Below are 26098 nucleotides of genomic sequence, written 5' to 3'. Positions count from 1 at the left end.
TGAGAAATCGTTAGTATCTCACCGGCCTCCTGCGTTATGGCCGTATCGATGGGCAAGTCGAATTCTAGCGAAGTTAGAGCCAAGTCGAAATCAACCTTGTCGAGAGAGCTCACTACGGAGTCCTTTGTTGGTGCCTGCGTACCAGAGAGTTTAACGTCGTCAGAGTAAAGAGAAGCTATATCGTCCATATCTGGCAGGGAAGTAAGTTGAGATGGTGGACAGTGGTCAAGGTTCTGTAGTCAGTTGGGACATCGTGACGTCACTGATGGGCTGGGGCTCAGTTCTAGGGATATGGCCACTGCTGCAGTGTGGATCACCTGTTGGAAGATCCTCTGTGCTTCCTTGGCTTCCCTCGTGACTAGCGTGACGAAGTCAGCTGGTGGAAAAGTCGGATCAGATTATATATATATATATATATATATATATATATATATATATCATATGAGATTATTCAAATACATCATAGTTTTGTTATGCCTCTGCCATTTTGGCTACTTTATAAAACTATTAATGTAAAACGCCTCCTTGACCAAAGAGAAATTGAATGAACAAGTCCATTTATAAATGCAAAACACGATCTGCTTATTTTTTTTGAACAACGTTATTGGACATGGAGCTCATAAATACCCTACATTATACCATCACATTAATTTTTGCATCTTCTAGTTTCTAGTTTAACAAAATTTTTGCTTCCTTGTCATATAACTCCCCTGTAAGACTCGGTTGAAAATTCATTGAACAGGCCTTCTTACAACGGTTTCCATACCGAGTAGTATAGAATTATGTACTGTGCAAGTGTCATAGCGGGGGTTAGTGTACCTTACGCGGTGCACTGTAGGCATTACTTAAGGTTCTTTGCAACGTCCTTTCGGCCCCTAGCTGCAAAGCATTTCATTCACTTTACTGTACTTCCATTCATATCTCTCTTTCATATTTCCACACTCCAATGGCAACTGATTCATAGTGCAACTGAGGGGTTTTCCTCGTGTTACACCTTTCAAAAGTTTTAACTATCAATTTAAGTTTCAGCGATGAATGACCTCATAGGCTTCTGTGCTTGGCCTTTGGCCTAAATTCCATAATCAATTCAAGGCCTAGTGGATGAAACAGAAGGGTTAACTCTAAATCCCTTGTAGAAATTGCAGGAGTTACTGAAACCAATATTTTCTATAACTAAATTAAGAGAAATCTTTTCTATTCTGTAAGTTTAAAGTATACTTGTAAAACCAGTTTATGTTGTAGGCCGATGTTATGTGCACCTATTTACCTAATCATTATAACGAAACAAAATAGGTCATTCTCGGGACAAAAAGAAAATGAGATAATTCGGCTTACCATCAATCTCATTGAGCTTTCCAATGTTCACGTGAACTGGCACTTTCAGAACTTTCGGTGGAGGAATTCAGCCTTCGCACGGGCCACCATTTGCTGAACGAAGCTGACTGAGGCCACCCGAGTACTCGAGCCAACGCAAAGCGGCATTACTCGGTCTTTGTCTGTTTCCATTTTAGCTGTGTTCAAGCTTCAAATAACAATGAGAAGATAGGGGAAGTACTCTTACATTATACACAAGAATTATGATACGTATACATTATAAAGGACAATTTTTCTCGGTAGGCTATAATAGCTACTCTTTCGAAACGACGATGTACCTGTACATAGTAATCTCTGTATGGTAAAAAAGCAACAATTCTAACAAATTTCGACAAATTTCAATATGTTATAACATCAGGTATTGATACATACCTTATCACTTTATATCAATCTGAATATCCCGCAAATTTACGGGAATATCGCAGAACTTAAGAACTGTCAAACCATCGGTAATCGGCTCCACAGACGACGAAATTTATATTTGGCGCCGAAGTACAACGAGCGTAAAATTTTTATGTAAAGTCCCTCAATTGGAAAGATATTGATATCAAATGAATTTCAGATGAATATAGTAAAGATTGAAAGATATTTATGCTTCAGATTTGATGAATAAAGCACAAAATATTCATTATTTCATGAATAACCAATACTTTATAATGTCTGAGATGTCCCGGTTAGGTTATGAATGACTCGTCTTTTAACACACGCAAAATAAAAAATAATAATAAAAAAATAGACAAAAGAGGTACTTTTACTCAGAAAAAATCATAATTTCTTTTTAATGTTAATTACTTTTCTTTATGATTATCATCCTGGTTGGTTGCATTAATAATTTGGCTTTACGTATGTTGTGCTCAGGTAAACAAAACTTTGCTTGGTGAGCTGAAGGGACGTAGACCAATACTAGACCAGTAGACTCACAAGAACTCGTATCTATATCTTTATTTTAGCATCTCGTGACATCAAAGGTAAGCAATGAAATGTTGGAGATCATGGTACTTGTCTCTATTGTAAATTAGTCAGAGGTAGTTTAGACCTGGACATGAATAGCTAGGGCGAACGAGGCCTAGGGCCACAGTAGTTTTATCTTAGGAAAGGCTCGTTCAGATACCTATAGCCTCTTATGTGAGGTACTGCGGCTGCTTAGCTAATGAAGATACGAGAAAATGACTCTGGGGGGTTTGGTAACACAAGACCAGTTCTAGCTAGGCCGGCTACCTAGCTAACAAGATTCAGCCTAGTCGTAGGTTGTAGCTTTGGCTGAACTAGGGGGGAACAGCCGACTGGACTAGTGGATCCAGTCTTGCCCGCTTGTTGATCCACCCTCCGAGAAAGTACTTTAACGCATCCTGACACCGGAAATGGGCACCAGTCACGAGTTGGTGGTGAGAGCAAGAGCTCGAGACTCTACGCTCCTTTCGAAGTAAGTATTTTCTCCAAAGTTAGAAATTACCTAGGCACAGGATATTGGTACGGCAGCTGGAGCGCCTGAAGATTCATCGGGCAAGAGTACCGTCTGCTAGATTATTGGCGGACGAAAAATACAAACAAGATGGCGGACATATGTTTTGGCGCATTATTTAGTTTCGGCGTGTCAAAAAACGGCACTGCGTGCCTTATTGACATTTTTAATGATTCTTGGCAAACTCGTATGTTCTGGCAAGAAAAAATGGCATAAAAAAAAAAACTGTACAAACCCGCACTTACCTTATTTGAGATCGAAATCGGAATCGTCAGGCCAGTCGGAAATTACTGATTCGGACGACTCGATAGTCGATACACTGCCACTGGAAGGTGCGCCATGCTTCACAAGGCCGATTGTGCCTTCTTCACACTTATCGCATTCACCATAAAATCACCAAGAAGGTCACTTTTCTTTAAAAAGATAAGTAATGACTTTTTGTCATTACAAAAGACACCCAAATCCAGCAATGTGACCGGATTGGCGGCGGCAAATTGAAAAGATGTTTTGGGATAAGACGTGGACACAGCCATGTTGGGAAGCCAGGAGAGACTGAGGTCGCATGGCGCATTGGGTCGGGCACAACGAGGTCGTCAGCTGTTTCGGGTGGAACTACTTACCTTGGCGGAGGGATTGGTGGCCTGGGCAGAAGGAGTTATGAGGCCTGCCTGACAAATCTGCATACTTCCCCAGCAGCCGGATTCCTGAGAGCGATAGATATTGATACGGCAGTGTATTGCGCATGCGTCAATTTCAGACTTCCTGATATACAAATAAACATAGGGTAGAATATCACGACAGGCCAACCCTCATCACGGTGGACGGGTCTTATTCACTCGATATTTAATTGGTGAAACATGAAATACAATTGCAACTCTAAGCATACCATTTAAAAGACTGAAGTTTTGTCAACATATTGTGATATATGAAAGCCCCTATACGAACTAAATAAGCATGTGAGCTCTTCGTAAAATATGTTTTTCAAGGCAGTTTTGAAATCCAATATGGCGGCTACGTTTTGCATGGACGGTTCTCATCAGTGACGGCCACCATCTTTCCCCAGCCTTCCCAGCACTCATTTGAACAATGTTAGCGTATGTATGTAACGTTTATTGATCTTACTCAAGATTGCAGTTGTAATCAGCACAATAAAACAACATTTTGTTGCCTATATTAGTGAAAGTATGAAACTGTTTATTCCCGGGTTATGGTTGGAACTGAATTCATTCTTACCTTGTAATCAGTGGTTTTATCCTTACTGCCATCACAACTGAAACTCCACAGTGCTTATTTGATTGTAATTATACACATTTTGGTCTTAATTCACTCCACAGTGCACTCGAACCACATTGCTGTTTCGTGTTTCCTAAGCACTCACTCCGTAAACAAAGTTACGAGCAGCAGACGACAACACTGATTATGAGATGCAAAGCTTTATTCCCTTAATTGTTTACTTTACTCAATATTTAGTTTAACTCTACTTCAAAATGTTTATTTAATTCATGTCCATTATCCCTTTTTTGCAACCAAATTAACCCCCAAAATTACAAATGTTTCGATGTTATACTTACGAGCAGACGACGTGAGGAAAAATGGCTCATCGTTGCCAATCTAGTGGAGCGTCACACATACGCCGATGCATTTACAAACTGTTTCGATGAATTCTAGTTGTCATAGTAATGCAGTAATGATAAGATTGCTCTAATATGTATATATACTACAAATAGATACGCTAATTTCACTTATTTCCCCGGTTTTGTGTAAGTCTTATACCTAGTTTGGAGGGTAAACACATACCAATTGACAACACTGATAAACAATTGAAGAGCGCAAAACGCCGCAAAGAATGCCGTAGTCCCTTGAATAAGTACGAATAAGTGCTGGTAAGAGATGGGTTTACGATTGTTGTGATGAAAGTGCCCCAGCGTCTATGGGTACAAGTGGTGTGCAGATTTAGCACATGAAATGGGAAGTTTGTTGACACAAGCGACTCCGTAAACATCAAGATAGCGTCAATCTTCGAAACATTTTTAGTTGTAAGTAAAAATTTCTAAAAGCGTTTTGGTGAGATTTGTTCCACTGCCGTAGCACCCTTTTCAGTACCCTCTGTTTAAATCTTAAAATTTGGCCTTAATTTCTAACTTTGGAGAAAATACTTACTTCGAAAGGAGAGTAGAGGTCTTTAGCTCTGTTTTTCACCAACAAGAAGTCGCGACTGATGCCCATCTCCGGTGTCAGGACGCGTTATAATGTACTTTTTCGGAGGGTGGCTAGCGTTGATTGTAGGTGGCCTGCTTGGCCTGCTGTGATATTTTACCCTAGTGTAGTGGGCTTACGTCAGATTCTGTCAGTGGTGCCGTATTGTGCTATTGACTTGCTGTAGGTACGGCAGTTTGCTAATCATGCAGCAGTTGCCGTACACTGTTGCTAAGAGCTACAGGGAGGGCACTAGAAGATCAGCGACAGTAGTAATAATAGTCGAACTGAATTCTTTCGCTGAACATGTTCAATTCAAAATGTCAAAGTGAAGCACCATACTGTCATGACAGTAAATGAAAATATTAAAAATGAAAATTTTATGCATGACACTTACCTGGCAGGTATATATATATAGCTTATCCTCTTGTCGCACTGGCGAATTTCAAAACTCGCGGCAACCGCTAGTACACTGGTAGTTCAGGTGATCGCCCACCACCCCGTTCCCGTGGCGCTGGTGCTCGGAACCATTCCCATTTTCGTCAGATTTTCTCTGCCAGCTGAACCGGCAACATCGTTGAAGGTTCTCTGATAGAATTTCCTGCTCGTTGACTGACTTTTCGATGTTTGGATATTGGTATCGTATTTGGAAAGTTAGCTTGGCAATCGCAATTGTTATTTCGTTAGTATGTCTGATTCAAGTAGTATGTTTAGAGTTTGTGTGAAAGAAGGGTGTAAAGTGAGACTGCCGAAATTATCGGTAGATCCCCATACTGTATGTAAGAAGTGTCGAGAGAGTGTATGTACGTGGGAGAATAGGTGCAATGAATGTGAGAGTCTAAATGAGAAAGAATGGAAGGCTCTTGTTAAGTATGTGGAAAGACTGGAAAAAGATCGGGTGAGAAGATCAGTGTCTAGAAGTGAGAGATCTGGATCTTCAGGTAAACCTTTGAATGAATCTATGTCTGTGTCTTCTTCCAGCTCAATTGTCCACATTGTTAGATTTAGTAGCACCTTCCCCTCAGGTTTCTCCTGCGCCCGTTGCTGTATCTGAGGACACTACTGATCCGCAAATTGTGAAAGTGTTCGCTGCCCTTGCTTCCATGGGGGATCAGATCAAGCGATTAACGGATAAAGTGGAAGTGTTTAATGTTGGTGACAGTGTTGTGGAGGGGGCGCCTGATTGTCCTTCTCGTGCTCCTAGACCTAGACCTCTGTCAAGCTCCCAGACCCAAGGGAGAAGGCATGTCGACAGTCGAAGGGAGGCGAGAGGGGTTAGCTCACGATTAGTCGTCCCTTCAGGCAGTCCTGTTGTTGCGTCCCAGGCTGCAGCAGTACGCCAGAGAAAAGGCGTTACTGGGAAGTGCTTTTATTCTTCTGGTAGTTCTGCTTCAGGAAGGAATAGACGCTTTTTGGAAGAATCGCGTCCTCTCAAGAGATCGTACATGCCGACCTCGTCCCAGGATGAAAGGGTTTACGAGCAAGAGGGTTGGAGTAGCCCTGAGATTTTTTCGTCGGAAGATGAGGACGCAATCCCTATCAAGAGGAAGAGGGTTTCTCGTCCTTTTGATGTGGCTACCGTGCGATGAGCGTTATTCTCCTCATCAAGAACCTCCGCTTCGTAGACGTCAGGATCGCTCGCCTCTTCGTTTCAGCCCTATGCGTCCTCGTTCTCCTCCTCCTCATCCTCATGATGATTCTCGTCAGGAAGCTGAGACTAAGGAAGTTTTGCGAGATATGCAGGAGAGTGTCCTATAGGAGGGACGTTTCTCTGACACCTCAGGACGCAGGACGCAAGAGGAAGAGTGATGGACACATGGTGGACGCAGCTGTTGCAGTGGACGCAGGACGCAGGCGGCAGCACACTGAACCTTCTTCTTCCCGACAAGAAGGAGAAGGGTTTTGTAATGAGACAGTTTCTCATTCGCTGTCCAAGCAAGCTTTGGAAAAGGATCCCTCATTGGACTTTCATCAGGATCTGGAATTCCAGGATATTTCTTCTCAGGAGGAAGACTTAGTTTTTTCGGAAGAGGACAAGAATGTGGAAACGCCTTCTTCGGATTACAAGAAGCTAACTGTGTGCCTTCTTTCCTTGTTTGAAGGAGATTTTCAACCGTCTGCTCCGTTATCTCCTCTGTCTCAATTCTCAAAGACGAAAGCACCCAAGAAATCTTCTTTCTTGAAAATGACGCTGTCGATCACAGCTAAGAAAGCCCTTCAACGAATCAATGAATGGCTGAAGGAGAAGAGAGAAGCGGGGAAGACTTCATTCGCTTTCCTCCGGCCAGGTTGGCTTCGAAGTCTGGTGTATGGTACGCTACGGGGGAAAGTCTTGGCCTGGGAGTTTCCTGCTCCTCCCAGGGGGGCCACTTTTCTAATATCGTGGACAGCTCCCGTAGGCATGCCCTACACGCAGCCAAGGTGTGGTGGACTTCATCTGAGTTCGATCATTTGCTGAAGGGCATTTATCAGACTTTTGAAGTGTTTAACTTCCTCGATTGGTCGTTGGGGGCTTTGGCTCGTACTCTAGAGATGGAAGAACCTTCGAATTTGGATTTACCCAGAAGCATTATGTCCTGTATGGACAAAGCCTTGAGGGATGGAGCTAATGAACTTTCTTCACTTTTTACGGCAGGTGTGCTGAAGAAAAGGTCTCTGTTGTGCTCGTTCGCTGCTAAGGGAGTCTCGAATGCGCAAAAGTCGAAGGGACCCACTCGTTTACTCTTTGCAATTTGGCGAAGGAGATTCTGCTGTGGGCAGAGAGCGAGAACGTCACCCTGCTCACCAGGTTCATTCAAGGGGAGAAGAATGTCAGAGCGGACCTGTTGAGCAGGGAGAGACAAGTGCTTTCGACGGAGTGGATCTTGCATCAGGAAGTATGCCAGAGGCTGTGGAATCTTTGGGGCAGCCCAGTGGTGGATCTTTTCGCTACCGCAGCGACGAAGAGGTTACCAAACTACTGTTCTCCAGTCCCCGGACCCTCTTGCAGTCGCAGTAGATGCCTTCCTACTAGACTGGACGGGGCTAGACGCGTACGCTTTTCCACCGTTCAAGATTTTAGGAAGGGTAATGAAGAAATTCAGGGAAAGTCAAGGAACAAGGCTAACGCTCATAGCTCCATACTGGCCGGCCCAAACTTGGTTCACCGAAGGTACTGGAATGGACAGTGGATTCTCCGAGAAGTCTACCCACAAGAGTAGATCTTCTCAAACAACCCCACTTCGACAGGTTCCACAAGAACACCCTCGCTCTGGGTCTGACTGCGTTCAGACTATCGAAAGACTTGTCAGAGCGAGGGGTTTTTCTAGAGAAGCAGCGAAGGCAGTTGCTAGAGCACGAAGAGCTTCAACTATCAAAGTGTACCAGTCGAAGTGGGAGAACTTCCGTAAATGGTGCAAGAATCGGAAGATTTCTTCATCCAGTACCTCTGTGACCCAAATTGCAGATTTCCTTCTGTATCTGAAGAAGGAAGAGGGTTTGGCAAATCAAACCATTAAGGGTTACAAATGTATGTTATCTTCAGTGTTTAGGCACAGAGGATTAGATCTGTCCAATGACGCAGATCTTAGAGATGAGAGCTATTAAAGAAGACTATATTCTTGGTAGCCTTAGCTACAGCTAAAAGGATTAGTGAGCTGCAAGCTATTAACAAACAAGTAGGATGGAAGCACAACAAAGCAGTTTGTTCGTTCCAGGAAGAATTCTTAGCCAAGAATGAGAATCCTTCACATCCGTGGCCAAGATCATTTGAGATTACAGGATTGGCTGATCTGGTAGGTCAAGAACAGGAAAGGGTTCTTTGCCCGGTAAGAGCCTTACGTTACTATGTCGAAAGGACAAAAAGCATTAGAGGAGCCTCAGGTTCTTCTCTGGTGTTCTGTGAAAGACCCTACCAGACCCATGTCTTAAAACGCTATGGCTTTTTTCGTGAGAGAAGTCATTAAAGAAGCACATTTATTTTGCCAAGAAGAAAGCTTCGGTTTGCTTAAGGTTAAGGCTCACGAAGTGAGAGCCGTAGCTACGTCATTGGCGTTCAGAAAAAACTTAGCCCTCAAGGAGATTATAGACTCTACGTTTTGGAGGACAAATTCAGTCTTTGCCTCGCATTACCTCAGAGACGTTAAGACAACTTTTGATAATTGTCAAACGTTGGGCCCGTACGTATCCTCAGGTACAGTACTGGGCAAAGGAGTTTCCACCCCATAACCTACTAACATGCTAGGCTATTATTTTAATTAGGTTATACTGTTTTATGGTTGTCTGAGAAGGTTATTGCCTGCTCAGTTTCTGAAGTAGTTGTTTTTTGTTATAGTGATTGTGTGTGGTTCAGGTGACTAACTTTCCTAGCATGAATGCCCGTGGTAAATGAGGGCCAGGGTTTTCCTGTCAGCAAATGGTCATGTCCAGTTGTCAGACCCTTGTTATTAGCTTTTCTCAACAAACAGGTCACATCCTAGTTGAGAGTACTAAGATTTAGCAGGCTAAGAGGACAGGGACCTATGAAGTCAGCTACCTTAGCAAGTAAGGAACCTAATAGTAATTTTAAAAATTATTTAATTTTTAAATTATGACGATGTTGCTGTCTTTGACCCACCTCCAAATGTGTCAATCAGCTATATATATTACCTGCCAGGTAAGTGTCATGCATAAAAATGATATTGTTATAGTTTACCAATAAAGTTTTATGCATACTTACCCTGGGCAGGTATATATATTAAATTCCCACCCTCCTCCCCTCAGGAGACAGGGTTCAGAGAAAATCTGACGAAAATGGGAATGGTTCCGAGCACCAGCGCCACGGGAACGGGGTGGCGATCACCTGAACTACCAGTGTACTAGCGGTTGCCGCGAGTTTTGAAATTCTGCCAGTGCGACAAGAGGATAAGCTATATATATATACCTGCCAGGTAAGTATGCATAAAACTTTATTGTATCATAACAATATCATTATAAAAAATCACAATAATCCCTAAACATACTTAGATTTTGACTATATGTATACATGAAAAGTAAAACTAAACTAATCTATCTGTGTACTTCATATTTTCTTTGAATTTCCTCTGAACGGTGTAATAATACATAAGTTTTCAGGTTTTCAGGTTTCAATGAGCTGAAAAAAGCAATAGATGTCTACGAAGAGTCAAACTTCCTGAAATTGTATATCCGTAGGTCACGAACAATTGAATCGGCCCTGAAAAGAGCTCTGAAGAGGAGATTCAAAGAAGACGAATTACACATAAATCTGAAGTACACATAAAGCTGGAGGGGGCAAACCCCCCCTCCAGGTAGGTCAGGGCACAATGCCCCAAGGCAAGGTTAGGATGGGAAGTATCACAGTTGAAATATGCCTTTGATCTACTTTTATGTAGGTCACAACCTACTGAAATGGTAGTACTAATGTGTGGAACTCCTGTGTCAAAAACTGGGGGATGTCTGATCCATCCCAAACAGCAGATGAGGCACTCAGGTATGCTGATAGATACAGCAATACAATAACAGTGATGTGTGCCTGTAGTTTTGTGTCAACAAGCTTGGCTTTGGCGGGTTGTGTTTGGTTACTTGTACTTGGAGAAAGAGAGTTTTATATCAGTAGGTTAGAATTAAGGGTTGTGGTTTGATCACTTCATTTATTCCAAGCAAGGATCAAAAGGCACAATGTATCCAGTGGTGTACCACATAATAGTTGTAGAGATGGCCAAGTAGTATGTCCCAGGTAAAAAATCAGAATTAGGTTAGGTGACAGTTTCCCCCCAGCATGCAGAACCACATCCTACATACCTGCCAAATGGTCGCTAATGCTCAAGCAAGTGTTCCGCGACCGCAAACTAGAGAGTTTGGGTGTGCCACACGTAACTCCAAGGGCTTCCTGGCTGTAAAATATGTACATCATCTCTTTCCTTCATGGGGAGTTAGCCTATAGTCAAGTTTGATGTATAAAGAATGATGCAGACCCTGGTAGCTCATGTTGGTATAGGCAGACACTGGATCCAATTGTTTGACCTCTGTTTATTGACATACGATAGAATAATTAGCAAGCTATAGAAACTGCACCTTATGGCTGTCCTTACCCATTTGTTCAGGAATCTGAGTCTCTATGTCTGTCATGCCTAAGGCAGGATTAGTGATGCCTTGCAAAGGGCCAGTCTCACCAGAGCAGGCATTGCTAACACAGAACCAAGCCGGCTTGTCTTTAACCATTACAATATGGAGGCTTGAATGCTGTGTTTTTGAAGCGATAGATAGGAAAGGACCTCTGTCCATTATCTACTACTCAAGTAGCATATCTCAGCTACTCTCTGAAGTTAAGGAAGCTGTCTGGTATGCTCATCAGTGGCATTAATCTGTCACAAAGCGCATATTCAAGAGCTGGAATGATATCTCTTGTTTAAAATGGAGCTGTGGTTGTGTTGATTTATGAAGAGGCCTAGTTGGGGTCATTGAAGTCACCTTTCTTCATGCAGTATATCTCTTGCCCATAGACTAAATGCTAGTTGGATCAAAATCCTCTGAAAAACTTGACACTTTTTATGCCTTTCTCTCATCTTGAGCCTCAGAAAGACATTAAGTGGACTTTGTGCTTGTTACAGCATGTGATTAGTCAACAGAATATTCAACGGCCTGTTTTATATCCATTTGAGACTGAAGTTGTTTACTCTTAGTAGGTCCAGATATCCTGGGAGGGCTTGTTTTAAGTTATAGCGCTCCAAAATTTTAAGGTCGCAAAGATTAGCTCAGCATTCCAGGTTTTTGACATGAAGTGATACTTCTGTTATGACATGTCAAGAGTCTCAGAATCAGCAGGTAGAGTATCACAGTTTTTTAATTTACAAATTACTAACTATACTGTATTAATTTACAAATTAATAACTATGCTGTACGTAGTTACTTTGCCCCTCATGATTGTGACTGGCCAAACTTTGTTGGGTGGGATAGGTTGGTGGGGTTGACACATCAGTCTCACTTACTTTGAGCCTTAGTATGAAAAAATTGTTGGTGATTCATAGGGTAATTAATTTTAGCATTCTGTAAATGCCAAGAGGAAATTGCTCTTCTTACGGATGTTCTTCCTGCTTCAAAAAGACATTACATCGGCAATCAGGACTCAAGCAGATCATGATTCCATGTCTTACTAGGTACTATCTTGATGTTATTCAGAGGGATGTTTAAGTTGTTAAATTCTATGTGCTTGGTTTTCTGTATTAGATCTTTAAGACTTAGTTTAATATTAACCAATTTTTATGGCTTCTATTCACTCAGATGGTCACTTTCTTCTAAGCCAGTTCTCTTACTTCCTGAAGGCTTTCTCACCTAAAAAGCTACTTAGGTAAACAAAGTCATGGAGTTGTGATAAGAAATATAGGTACTATCGAGAAAATTTTTTTATTTAATAACTGATCCATCGGTGTTCATAATAAAAGCACCCACTACTACCAACAGAAACATCATCCTGAGAGATGCCTTTTAGGTGAGGATTTTACTTTAGCTATGTCACAAGATAGATGCAGACTGCAGGATAGGGCAGGTGTAAACTACCGTGTGTATCTATTAAAAATGCATTTTCGACAAATTTGTTTTTCCTTTATTACATCATATTGGACTAAAGTTAGAAAAGTGGGAATCAGGACAGTTAGAATAATGAAACTTATAATTTGTAAAATGATGGAAACTAGAAAGGATGTAATTTTTTAATGAAAGAGTGTTGCCTTACATTGCAAAAATTCATGTGCTGTGTGACATAAATTAAAACATTATTTTTTGCTTAAAGGGATAAAGTTTTAATGTTTAATTCATTGTTTTACAGATGGAGGAAGACAGTGGAAAAGAGGACAAGACGGTCACAGATCCATGTTTCATTAACAGTAAATATGGCAGATTCTGGTACTATTACAATACAATGATATGACTGCCCATCGGGATGCAATAGTTAAGGCAAAATATCGTGCTGCACACAAAAAATCCAGTTTGATGAGAATGGTAAGGATTTTTTTACTAACTTTCATTAGCTTTACTTAAAACCCCTTCTGAATCCTTTGTAAGGAAGATGAAATTAATTGTCACTCTCCACACAAAACAAGCTGTAAAATTACTACCATTTTTTTTTTATCATTGAAGGAAAAAGAATTGTGTACCTTATAAGAAAGTGTGTCTGCTCTTTTAGATTTTTTTTATTCTAGATGTCTGAATAATTACTACTGTAGTTAGAATAGCTTTAGGAAATTGCCTATCAGGAGAAAGTGCAAATATCTCTGGGGTGTATACATGCTTTAGTTGATAGTGGAGCAGTATCCTCTATAAATTTTTTAATAGAAATACATAAAACAGCCATTTGTTCCGACACGTTATACAAACCATCAGTCCTTTACATAAGGAATTACTATTCAGCGCCAGCTGGACCGGTTGTAAGATTTTCTAACAAGGTAGTTTGGCAGTAACTGCTTGTCCGATAGTCGGGAGTCCCGCCCGACTGGAGGTAAACATACCACTTTGCTTTTGACCGCTGTCGGGTGAAGATGTGTGTTCGCCTCTCTTCCCACCTCTGTTGTGAGATCAAAGCTTTGGATTACTTTTCAACCTGTTTCTCTTAGGATAGTGTGGAAGTGATTGTAAGTACTCTATTATTATTATTTTGTTCTTATATGTGGAAATGCATCGCTGTGTATCATGCAGTCCCACGAATCAGAGAAGCGCCCTCGTCCCCCATCCAACTGGAGAGTGTGCCCTGGAGGTGGAGGCCGTAAGTGTGGGGCTTTAAGGTCCAGCGATACTGTGGACCCTCATCCCTTATGTACTAGATGCCGAGGGCGTGAATGCTCTCGGTTATTAACGTGTGATGTTTGTGTCTTTTGGTCGGAGGAGCAGTGGGAGTTGTACGAGAAGAGGAAGAAGCCACATAGAGCCGCCAAGGTGTCGTTGGAAAGCTCTCCCTCGACACCTTTGGTGACCGACACGTCATCGTTCCTCCCTCCTCGTCATCTCCCGTGTATGGCTCTCTTCCCTTCGGGGGATGTGTCCCTCTCCGCCTCTTCGCTTGATTTGTCGAGTGCAGAGGAAGGGGGGCGACACCCAACTGGAGTTGTGTTGTACTTGGGGTCTTCTGTCCACTCAGGGTGGGATCCTTCCCCCTCTGAGCAAACAGGAACCCCTCCCATTAACCTGAATTTTGCTTCCTCAGGTGTGTCTGCCTCTGCGGGCAGGGATCTTCAGCAGGTGTGGCGCTCCCTGAGCCTTCCGGGCACTCCGAGTATTCAGGGGCTTATTCACCATCTGGCTACTGCCCCAGTCACTCACAGGGTGTACACACAGCACGTGACAACGGTCACCCCTTCGGCTGCGGTACAAGCTCCGCTGTCGTACGTGCCCCGAAGGGAGATGGTTCCTCCTCCACCTGGTTTTGCTGTCCTTGCTCCGCCCCCTGACTTCGAGTGCCCGAAGACCTCCCTTTGGATTGTCCTCCTGTAGCTGTCACTGAACCTGCTGCCTCTGTTCCTGCCCGTGGAAGTGCTGCCGCTTCCGCAGGTCCTTCCGGACAGGTGGAGTTGGGCCCTGTTGCCACTGCAACTGCCCCAGCTCTATCCTGGATGGGAGACCTGTCTGCTGTCCTGAGGAAGCTGGCGAAAAAGAAGTCCAAGAAGAAGAGGAAGGTGTCGTCGTCTTCTTCGTCTTCATCTTCGTTGTCGTCTTCTGCCGCCTCTTCATCTTTGACTTCCAATGCCCCCCAGCCGAGGAAGAAGAAGGTAGCCTCGCCCCCACCCTTAAGAAGTCTCGCTCAGAGATTTCTAAGGGTCTGTCTTGCTCCGGCAAGACAGGTGGGTCTTCCGCTGGTCCTCCTGTTCCTCTGGGAACAGGGCCCGTCTCTCCTTCTTCAGGGAAGAAGAAGACAGGGACCGTGGAGGTACCAGCTACCGTTGGTACCTCTGCTCTCAGCTCCAGAGGTTCCACCTCCAGACCGGAAACTGTCTCGGCCGCTTGCTCGTCACCGAGTGTACGGTCACCTACCGGTGATCGTGCAACCAGGAACCAGACAACTGAGCACGCTCACAGTCAGGATCCAGGCACAGAGCGGAAGGATGGTAAGAGTCGCTCAGGTGACTCTCGCCAGACCAGCGATCGTCCAGTTCCCAGGGTTGACATGATGGTCCCACCAGACTGTCCACGTGCTGCCCCAGAAGTGTTCACGCGAGTGTTCACTCTGGTGTTGGCTTGGGCCCATTCGGTCAGGATTTCTGATGAGGTATCTCGACGATTGGCTAGTCCTAGTGAGCTCCCGCTTGCAGTTTCTACAGGACAGAGATCGACTCCTCGACTTATGCCGTGATATGGGGATCGTGGCAAATGTTGAGAAGTCAGATCTTGAACCCAAGCAGAGGATAAAGTATCTGGGCATACTGATTGATACGGTAGCAGCATGAGTCTTCCCTGCAGACTCGCGGATCAGCAGGTGCAGGGAGGCAGCCAGACGGTTCCTGTCATGACAGGAACAGTCAGCTCAACGGTGGCAAGTCGTGATCGGTCACCTGTCGTCACTAGAGAAGTTTGTCCCTCACGGGCGTCTTCACTTGCAGTCTCTTCAGTGGAGACTAAAGGAGTGCTGGTCACAGGCACAGGATCTACAATCCTTCCTGGTTCCTCTCACGGAGGAAGTAAAGGAGGACCTGGCCTGGTGGCTAGACGACTGGAACCTCTCAATAGGCGCACACCTGGAAGAGTTGCTGGTTACAGGAGTGTGGAACCATCACGACAAGCACCTCCACATCAACTTCCTGGAACTCAAGGCTGTGTTTCTCGCACTCCAAGAGTTCCGGGAATGACAGATGGGACACTCAGTGGTATTGATGAGCGACAACACCACGGTAGTGGCATACATCAACAAACAGGGGGGCCTATTGTCCCTCCCGTTGCACCAGTTGACGATGCAGGTGCACGAGTGGGCTGTAGCTCACTCGGTAGAGCTGTCAGCCAGATACATTTCAGGCAAGAGGAATGTAGTGGCAAACAAGCTCAGCCGCCAGAATCAGGCGATTGGGACCAAATGATCTCTTCACCCAGAAGTGGCTGAAAGGCTCTTCGACCTGTGGGGGCGTCCAGTAGTGGATTTGTTCGCTGCCTGGCACAACAGAAAACTTCAGGTTTTCTTCTTAGTTGTGCCGGACCCTTGGGCAGTTGCAGAGGACGCATTCGAACACCCGTGGGACAACCTCGCAGTCTACACCTTTCCCCCATTCTGCCTGATTTGCAAGGTGATCAGCAGGGTGTTGGTCACCAGCAATCTTCGGATGATTCTGGTGGCCCCCAAGTGGCTCAGGCCATTTGGTATCCGGACCTGCTGGCTCTTCTCCCAGAGGCACCGCTATTGATTCCCCCCATGGCACAACCTGCTGTGTCCAATGCATGTAAAACAGTACCACCAGGCAGTTCATTCCCTGTGTCTCCACGGCTGGTGGTTATCCACCATTTCTTGCGAGCGAGAGGCTTTTCTCGCCGAGCAGCAACAGAGATGGCTGGATACCTCAGACAGTCCTCTGTAGACGGGGTCTCTCTCCGCTCAGGGCCACTCTTCAGTAGGTAGCAGATTTCCTCATCTTTCTTCACCGAGACAAGCTCCTCTCTGTCTCTGAAGTCAAAGGATACAGAGCCACCCTGGCCCTAGTCCTTAAGCCGTGAGGAGATGATATTTCCTCCTCCATGGAAATATCTCTCCTAATGAGGAGCTTTGAGAGGTCTTGCCCACCCAGGGAACTCAGGCTCCCGGGGTGGGATGTGACTCTTGTCTTAGGGAGTTTGACTTGTAGACCTTACGAGCCTCTCCGGAAGTCGTCAGACAGGGATCTGACCCTCAAGACCGTCTTTCTGCTGGGCTTGGCATCGGCGAAGAGAGTAGGAGAACTTCATGATCTTTCCTTCAGTGTTAAACACTCGAGGGGATGGGGATTGGTTATGCTAGATTTCATCCCGGATTTCGTAGTGAAGACTCAGAACCCTTCGGTCCCTGACGCCAGGTTCGAGTCCTTCACGATCCCCTCCCTAGAGGACTTCACCGGTAATGATGCGGAAGATATGCTGCTTTGTCCTGTGAGGGTGCTACGGCGTTATCTGAAGAATACTTGACACCTCAGACTTGAGTGTCGACGCCTTTTCGTTAGCACTGGGGTGACCAAGAAAGAAGTGTCCAAGAACACTGTTTCTGTCTGGCTTCATGAGGTAATCAGGAAAGCGTATGACTCAGACAGGAGTGCCGACACCAGTACCTTTCGTCCGAGAACCCACAAAGTTAGAGGCATTGGTCCAACCCTTGCATTCTGCAAGAACTTGTCCGTCGCACAGGTGCTGAAGGCAGGGGGTGTGGTCCAACCAGACCACCTTCTACCTTCGGGATATTGCCCATAGGTCCTTGGACACTTTTTCCTTGGAACCCGTAGTGGCTGCTCAACAAGTTGTGTAGCTTACCCAGCTCCCTTACAGGACAAGGTAGCATCTCGTCCTCGTGATATTGCATGGATGGAGAGTGAAAGAGTGTGAGACTGGCTCCTCTTCCTCCTTTTTTCTTCCCTCTCCCTGCGGGCAGAGGGTAGTGGTCGTCACAACGCTGGACAGGACGACGATGCAGTTAAGCTACGTAACAGAGCTCCATTCTATCCCTTTCATTAGGGATAGAAGCGTTTATCCATCCCTTCCCTAGCAAGGGGGGAGCGGACACCAGTAAGAAACAAACCCAATACTTTATATTTGACTTCTTACTTACGACTTTAGTTCTTGCTTGCTATTCATAAGAGGTACGCTTTCCTCCCTGTTATGAATTGGTCCAGAGGTCTGACCACTGATTTTGCAGTGCACACTCCGATCAGTTGGACAGAGGCTAGGTCCCCCCCCCCCCCCCCCCCCCCCCCCCCTTCTCTTTGCTCTTACGACCAGGGAGGGAACCCTGGTTGGGCGAACACCAGTCTGTTCACAAGACTCAGATTCCTCCCATCAATAAGTGAGTCTTCCTTTGTAAAGGACCGATGGTTTGTATAGCGTGTCTGAACAAATCACAATTTTTGAAACACAATTTTTGAAAGTAAATTGTATTTTTCCTAACTATGCAAACCTGAGGTCCTTTACATATAGTCCCACCTTATGCCACCCCTCACTGTTCCTGGGCCTAAAGCAAAGTGATGTTTACCTCCAGTCGGGCAGGACTCCTGACCATTGGACAAGCAGTTACTGCCGAACTACCTTGTTAGTAAATCTATGACCGGTCCAGCTGGCGCTGAATAGTAATTCCTTATGTAAAGGACCTCAGGTTTGTATAGTTAGGAAAAATACAATTTACTTTCAAAAATTGTGATTTTTGCAGCATAATTTCAAGTGAATGATAAATATTGTTTGTTGTCGAATTTATTAAGACTTGCGGTTATGCTCTAGAATTCTTTTCAGTGGTGGGGGTTATGGATGTTACTTTAGTCACTTGTGTGTTCAGTCTTTATTTACATTTGGTCATTGTTGCAGCATATACAGAGTTGACTTATCACAAAGGTTTGTTGGGAAGTTGCTTTGATTGTGATATGTCTATATTTCATATATACTGTGTGATGTTTTTATTCTGTATGCTATGTACAGTACTATCTTCATCCTAAATTCAGCAGTGTTTTTATTCTGTATGCTGTGTACAGTATCTTCATCCTAATACTATTAGCAATTTGTTCAGCTCAAAAGCTGGTGAATATTATAGAGTCCAGGGAAATTTTTTAAGTTGCACTTCTCTACAGTCTCCTTATCAGAAGGCTACCAGAGATCAATCATCAATCTCTCTCCTGTCAACACAGTAAAAACCCTATTCTGTGTGAGTGTTTCCAAGTACTTATCTATCTAAACTCTTGGAGGCACTCCATTGTGTCTACAATACAATGGATGTTCTACTAGTGAAAACACTTGCTTCAGACTGTCTACTGCTCCATAGGTGTTTGTACAAATGCTCATGCTGGTACCAGATTGGATTCACTCAAGATCTGCCTGTTTCAGTATTTTTACAGTAGTTGACCTAGATTCCCTTAGGGATAATGTTACCTTTGATTGAGATTGACTTCTGTCCTTTATTCATGGGATAACACCCTTACGACCCTGGATATCTGCGATTTTCTGCCATCATACTAGAGGCATTGGATAGATTTACTCAGATCTGTCTGTTACAGTATTTTGACAGTATGTAGTTGACCCAGACTCCCTCAGAGATGATATTGGTGAATGAGATTATCTGTCCACTATAAATGTTCTGGGGATAGTAATAACACCCTTTGGACAGTCTCGACATCTCTGATTTTCTGCCCTCATTCCTGTACCAAATAACCCTGGTTCAGCTAATGCCCCGTCACCTTAATTCGGATGTGATCTGTCTTAAGCCTGGTTTAACCATGGTTCAGTTAGGTCTGAAGGTCCATCATTTTCTTCACAGCAGGCCTTGGCTATGGAGACTGCTGCTTCTACCATCTTCCAGACTCTCCTGGTTGGACTTGTGGTCCACTGCAGTAGCCAGAATAGCTTCGGATTGCACTGAGGGAAGTTCAGTCAGTTCTTCCTCCTTTATCAGGATTGCAGTCTGGGACTAAGGCCATTTCGATGGAAGAAAAGGAAGGAGACAGCAGTACAACTGATGCAGAGGGAACACTTGTGGAAGAACGGGATGCTGAACTGTCCAAATGAGGAGGCGAAAAACCTTCCCTAGAAGGACAAGTAGATACTCTACAATGGTCCCTCTTCTTGTAGAACGGCCTCCACTGCGATACAGGTCAGGAATGACATTCTGGCCAAAGATTAGGAATGGTACAAAAATTAGATCGGCACCCACTGCATGTAGTATGGGATCTGTAATGGTAGTGGCCAAAAACCGGGAGCACAGAAATCCCTGAATGCCTGGGCACATGCATTGATGAGGCCTAGAAGAATTGGAGGACTCCATGATAATCAACAAGGCACACACACACACACACACACACACAGAAACACAGAAATCACGGGCAAACAAACCAACCGGTTTGGGAAGGAGAGCGCAAGCGATTACTCTCCAAGGCAGTCAAAGAAAGACTGATGCATTGCGGGGTTCTATGCCTGGTTGGTGGCCAGCCTCCACGTCATATACGTATGAGTTGCCAGATGCCACAGATTCCTTGCTTTACAATCTGATTGTTTTTTGCCCCAGTTTGCAAAATGAGGGGTGGCTAGAAGTGGGCCATTTATGGAAAGACCTCAGGTTTGTATGTAAGGAAAAATACAAGTTACAGTACTTGAAAATTTATAATTTGTTCCTACACGTATACAAACCTTTGATCATTACATGGGGGTGATTTACTTCTTGATGGAAGGATTCTGAGCAAATCTCTGAACTGACTGGTAGTTCGCCTCATCTGGGGACTTTCCTGGACGTGTAAGAGCAAAGAAAGGAGACTCACGCTTGTGATCTGTTGAATATGTATGATGTTCAACAGCTAGACTTCTGGGCCATTCGAATAAATGGAATGTAATGTCATTGAATAGAAGATAGACTTGGATGAACCCATTTTATCAGTGACAATAGAGCTGAAGATAATCAATGGGTCTGTTTATTGTCAGTTCCTCTGTCACCTTGTTAGAGAGAGGGTGGGAGTTGCATCTGTTAATCCTAAAAGGTACATTATTTTTTATAGACAGGACACTCAGTCTTCTAGAACACCTGCATGCATGCCCTTCCAACACATGGCAGCTTGCTAATCGTCCCTTAGAAGTTTTAAAAGAAAACTCGGGAGGCCAGTCCCACACCCTCACCCCGGCAGCTGTACACCTTAGATGCCATCTACCCTCAAGAGCTAGGCGAGTTACATGAATGTTGAGCAGCCACCACAGAACCCAAGGAAAAAAAAGATACATGAAGTCAAAAGAAATGTAACCCTTGGACACTACTTCTTGACCGAGCCAGAACAAGTTGTTGGCACCTAGTTTGGAGGTGAAGTCCTAAGTGGTAATGCAAAAGGCCTTCGGGTACTTGGTAGCTTTTAGGGTCCTTAGAAATGGAATGCTCATAACCTGTTGATCACCCAGCAAATCAGGCAGAACAGCAGGAGTTCGTAAGACCAAGACTTGAATCATGGATTTAAAAGATGTCGCCTTCATGCCAACAGTATCTGGCAGTCACTTATCCAAGTATTGACCAGCTAAGAATTTATGTAATTAAATAATTTTTTTATATATAACTGTAAACTTTAAAAATTGAAATTCAGAGCAATCATTAAGACATTGGTACAAAAAATATTTTGCATTGATTAAATACTCCTGCTCAATTATTGAGAAATTTAAAAAATACTTATACTGTATGAGAATTTAAATTATTTAAGAAATAGTTTGTACTTTAAATTAACAAAGAACAGCCTCATCAAACATAGCTTTTCATTTTGGAAGGAAACAAGTTCATTGGCTAATAGTGCAAGCATTTTAACCATTTATATGATGGCTGTTTTGTAGTACATTTCTTAAGATAGTTTTGATGTGTTGCTGAGCATCAGAATTTTCTCTGTGGAGTATGGGCTGGAGAGCAATGATCAAAATTGCTCTTATTGTTTATAACCTTTGGCTGCTTTCATAGTACCATAGTTTCATTCAGATCAGAAGGGGGAGAGGTTCAATTATTTAGGAAATGTGTAAGTACTTTAGTAGTAGGATGAAAAACATGGAGAAAGCATTAGTTCAAGACTTAAACATGATAAAAATGTGAGCTGAAAGTGTACAGAACAGTGGAGAGTGGGTAGGACTAATCTCACGTTTATAACCCAACAAAGGAAACTCTGACATTATATCAGTAATGATGAGGACAATGATGTACATTAATAATCAGTTCCATTGTATTATCATACAGTTTTCTGTTATCAGGCTTTGGACCTGGTAACAAATTTTCATTTTGGAAGGAAACAGGTTTATTGGCTATGTTTGATGATTATACTTTGTATGCAAGTGAAGTGTGCTGAAAAAAGTTACATTTTGTAATTTTAGGTATTTTTCATGCTTCTCTAAATTTAAGGCTTGAAAAATTCTTCAAACAATAAAATCATATTGAAAACTGCCCTGCAACCTATTCCCTAAGGTTAGGATGGAGTTTTCTATATAATTTATACTGTATTTGTTAATTTCATGGTTTAGATTGTGTAGTCTATGTAATTTCTTGTGGAATATCTAATAATATTTTTCATCCTTTTAGCTAGCAGCACTGAAAGGCACATCAGTGGAATCAAAAACACAAAATGGAAACTTTCCACCTCGTCCAAGTAGGACACCATCCGAAATTGCTCGGGCAAAGAGAAACAAAAAGAAGAGAAAGAGAAAGAAGCGCAATCGCAGAATGAGAGAGTTGGCTAAGCAGCAGAGTAATCAAGAGGGTGCTAGTGATACAGAATGTCTGTACTCGCAGATGAAAACTGGGATGAAAATCAATGACACAGAAGATGAGGGGGAAGATATTGATGTCAGTGAAGACATGTTGAAATTCTTAGAAACAAGCCAGAAACATCGAGTGGAGTGGAAAGTCCATAAGGCATCTATAAAAAATGGAGGGGCAGGAATGTTCCTAACTCCAGTGTCTATGCAGGATACTATAGCACAGGTAAGAATTACAGCAGCTTATAACCTCTAATAAAATTCCCTTGCTTTTGTCATGAACTACCATTTATACAAGTCTACCTATAAAATGTTGTGTATAGCCTCATATTATAGATTTAATTTAAAACCATTTTGATGTGTAGCCTCCTGGAGTAAACCTGTGGTATTGAGCACAAGCCAAGTCATAGTGCTACTGCAGGTCTCAACATCTTTTTATTGTAGCTGAGGAGAGCAACATCCGGGTGGAAAAAGGTGAATGAACAATTGCATATCATCTACCTCTTCTTCCTATTCAAGTTCTGTTGGACTGAGTGAGTGCCTTCTTCAAAAGTTAGGAGACACATCTACTCCTGTGCTGGTGGAGCATCTGATGATGGTAGGGTTGATACTGGTATCCGAGTAAGCTTGTGAACCAGTTTCCTTCCAAGTATAAGGACTGTCCCAGACTGTTTGGAATTCTGCCAAGGAATATAGAAAGGACTTTATGCCCTTCTAAATTGGCAGATATGATCTCTGGATTGTTTGTATTGTATTGTATTTATTTTTTTTTGTTTTTTTGCATGGAACCAGTGGTTTTTCAGCAACGGGACCAACGGCTTTATGTGACTTCTGTACCACGCGTCGAGAGTGAACTTCTATAACCAGAAATACACATCTCTCACTCCTCAATGGAATGGCCGAGAATCTAACTCACGACCACCGAGGTGGGACACCAACACCATACCAACCACGCCACAGAGGCGCTGATCTCTGGATTGTGTTTGTGCAGACAGAGCGTTTAAGCGCGAAATGTCTCCATATTGCAGTATTGACACTACTTGAATGTGGAGTCACATAAACTTCAGGGTTCATTTGGAACTGTGCGCGTAATCTGCAATGACAAGAGGGCTTGTGTGATTGAGTCTGCTCAACAACTCCATTTCTAGGATTGGTACCACAATGTCCAGTTAGTCCCCAGAGCTCTCACCAAGGAATACTGATGTGCAAGCCTCTTTTGGGAGTTGGTGTCCAAGAAAGTACTAACTGGCTTCATGAAGTGAACAAGCAGATGTGTGATAATTTTCTATGAGAACTAATGTCTAGTCCAGGCAAGATCTCACCAAGGAAGGTACTTTCCTCCCCAAATTGTATGGAGATTTCAAGAGGTAACAAGGGCAGGTTTCTGGTGTTCCAGATCACATTCACCTTATTACTCGTTGACGTTGCCAACAAGTCCTTGGACACACACACTTTGGGAGTAGTGGTGGTTGCTCAGCAGGTTGTAGCCTCCAAAATCCTTTTCAAGATGCATGGATAGCATAACCATGTAAGGTTGAGTGACTGGCACTCTCTCCTCCACCTTTTCTCTTCCTCTGTAAGGTATTAAGTCTGGTTAGCTATTTACTGGGTGATGCAGGTAGACTTCACAATTGGGTACCCTATCGTACAGCTTAAGCTATTTTCTGTACCCATCAATTTATGACTGACCAGAGATACTAGCAGTGTTCTGACTAATGCTACATGTTCTAGAGTTCAGCATATTTCTTTGACTTAGCATCTACATACTTAGTATCCTTGTGCAACATTGTATTGGAGGTTACAAGTGTCACAGCTCCCCTGCTCATGAGCCTGACTGGGAACAGTATTTCCACATAGTATTGAGTTTCGTACATATGTGATGGTTTTATTTCCATAGGAACAAAGAAATTTTTCTAGTTGGTGTTTTTTCTAGATATACAAACCAAAGCCTTTATTCATAATCTCACTTTAACCACTCCACATAATGCCAGATGGAAGAGGTGCCAGCTCAGAGCAGCAGGTGACTTCATCCACATACCTCGATTGGTTGGTTGGTTTTATAAAGTTTAGGTGTAACACCAAGCACTGGGGCAGCAAAGGCCATTCAGCGCTTACACATACCTCGAATTAACCACCCTGTAACAAAATTTGACAACTTTTTCTAACTCATGCTGAGGAACACCCTTACATAATTATAATAAAGGATTAGTTTATCCAGACCTCTGAGCCTAATAAAGGCTACACCCTTACATAAAAGGCTCTGGTTTGCATACCTAGGAAAAACACAAAATTGCTATACTAAACCCCTAACCAGGTTATCATTAGTTTTTTTTTTTTCCTTAAAAACTTTCATTTTAATTGGTTAAGGTGGGCTATACAGTTGCTTCTCTCCATTGTAATTGGGTTAAATTTACTTACTTTACAGGAACACCCAGATGTCACTCGAAATAGAGAGATGCAACAGCTGTATGGTTCTGCTTCACCTAGAATTCATGCCATGGAAACTGCTATCCAGTTGTCCTTTGATAGAATCTCTACTCTTCACCGACCACAATATTGGCCAAACATACCAATTCATGTCATGTTCTAAAAGGTCTAAGTAGTTTTTTTCCTGTTATGTCTTTCCTATAAATATATGCAACCATTTAATAATTTATAGTAAGATTTACTGGCTTTGAATGATCCCCCAAACTGATAGCTTACATAAGGGTAAAAATAATCTAAGTAAGGTGTGACATATTTATGACACGCTGCACACTGTACACGTGGGTACAAAACCCCGGGACTGACCACTGTGGTGTTACAAACAAGTGTGAAAAATACACTGGCTATACTGTATTCCCAATAATGTCCATTATTAGTTGCAGACACGCAGCATCAAATATTGAAACTTACCAATCATAGCATTAGTTAGTCAGACCCTTCCTCACTTACAGCTTTAAATGCTTTTGCAGGGAAAGTTTAATTCATTCTTAAATTGAAAATGCTTTATGCATTATTGCAAATACGACTGATGTTCAATGTCATCTAACTAATGCTTAATAGTTACTTGTGAAATTGGCCAATCGTTCCCGCTGACTAATGAATGATGCAGAATAGAGTAAATGTACATTAACTACATGTGGGGAAGGAGCAAAGAAAAAATAAAAAATACACGACAGAAGACAAGAACATACCACACCAACTTATATACATGAGGAGTTTTCTTCTTTTGTACAAACATCTCTTCCATACTAGTGAAATATACATAAAGAAAACGAAAGAAAATGAACAGACCTTATATTCCGAAAGGTATTTGAAGCTGGAATAACATTAAGAAATACCTGACCAGTAAAAATGACTGGAATTCAGAATATTTTTATCCATGAAGTGAAATGAGTACACTAGCAATTCATTATATTTCAAGAAGCAAGCCGGGACTTTAAAAATTTCAGTAAAAGACAAGGCCAAATCACTCAAGGGCAAGGCTCCATTGTTTTGAATTTACTGAATTCTACAACCTAAAAGATGCCAAAATGTGCCAAACTTTGCCCATTTTCCTCGCTCAAATTACCTACTCTATACACTCTCTCACACTGGAAATATCACCAAGCCTCACTACCCTAACGATACCTACAAATGAATGACTGACTCCTACAATGCCACCTACAAATATGCACCCTGTAAAACTTATGCCCCCTAACAATGATATAT

The 26098-nt window shown here is 42.9% G+C and overlaps 1 protein-coding gene across 3 annotated transcripts in view; it reads left to right on the top strand.

The window, feature by feature from the left end:
* The window catches only part of LOC135203656 (gem-associated protein 8-like), a 60610-nt gene extending 35541 nt beyond the window's left edge, over positions 1–25069 (top strand). The window contains exons 1-4 of one of the 3 annotated variants that reach the window (XM_064233514.1): positions 2201–2342; positions 12834–13006; positions 22230–22631; positions 24831–25069. In XM_064233514.1, the coding sequence (XP_064089584.1) occupies positions 12932–13006; positions 22230–22631; positions 24831–24995 (642 nt within the window). In that variant the 5' untranslated portion in view covers positions 2201–2342; positions 12834–12931 and the 3' untranslated portion in view covers positions 24996–25069. Of the gene's footprint in view, positions 1–2200; positions 2343–12833; positions 13007–22229; positions 22632–22849; positions 23098–24830 lie in introns of those variants that run through there. The other 2 variants (XM_064233513.1, XM_064233515.1) reach the window with 2 other exon arrangements.
* The last annotated feature ends 1029 nt before the right edge of the window (positions 25070–26098 follow it).

Source organism: Macrobrachium nipponense, chromosome 36, assembly GCF_015104395.2.
Source record: "Macrobrachium nipponense isolate FS-2020 chromosome 36, ASM1510439v2, whole genome shotgun sequence".
In the NCBI taxonomy this organism is placed as follows: Eukaryota; Metazoa; Arthropoda; class Malacostraca; order Decapoda; family Palaemonidae; genus Macrobrachium; species Macrobrachium nipponense.
Note: the sequence above shows the minus strand (reverse complement) of the source record. Positions and strands in the feature narration are given on the sequence as shown.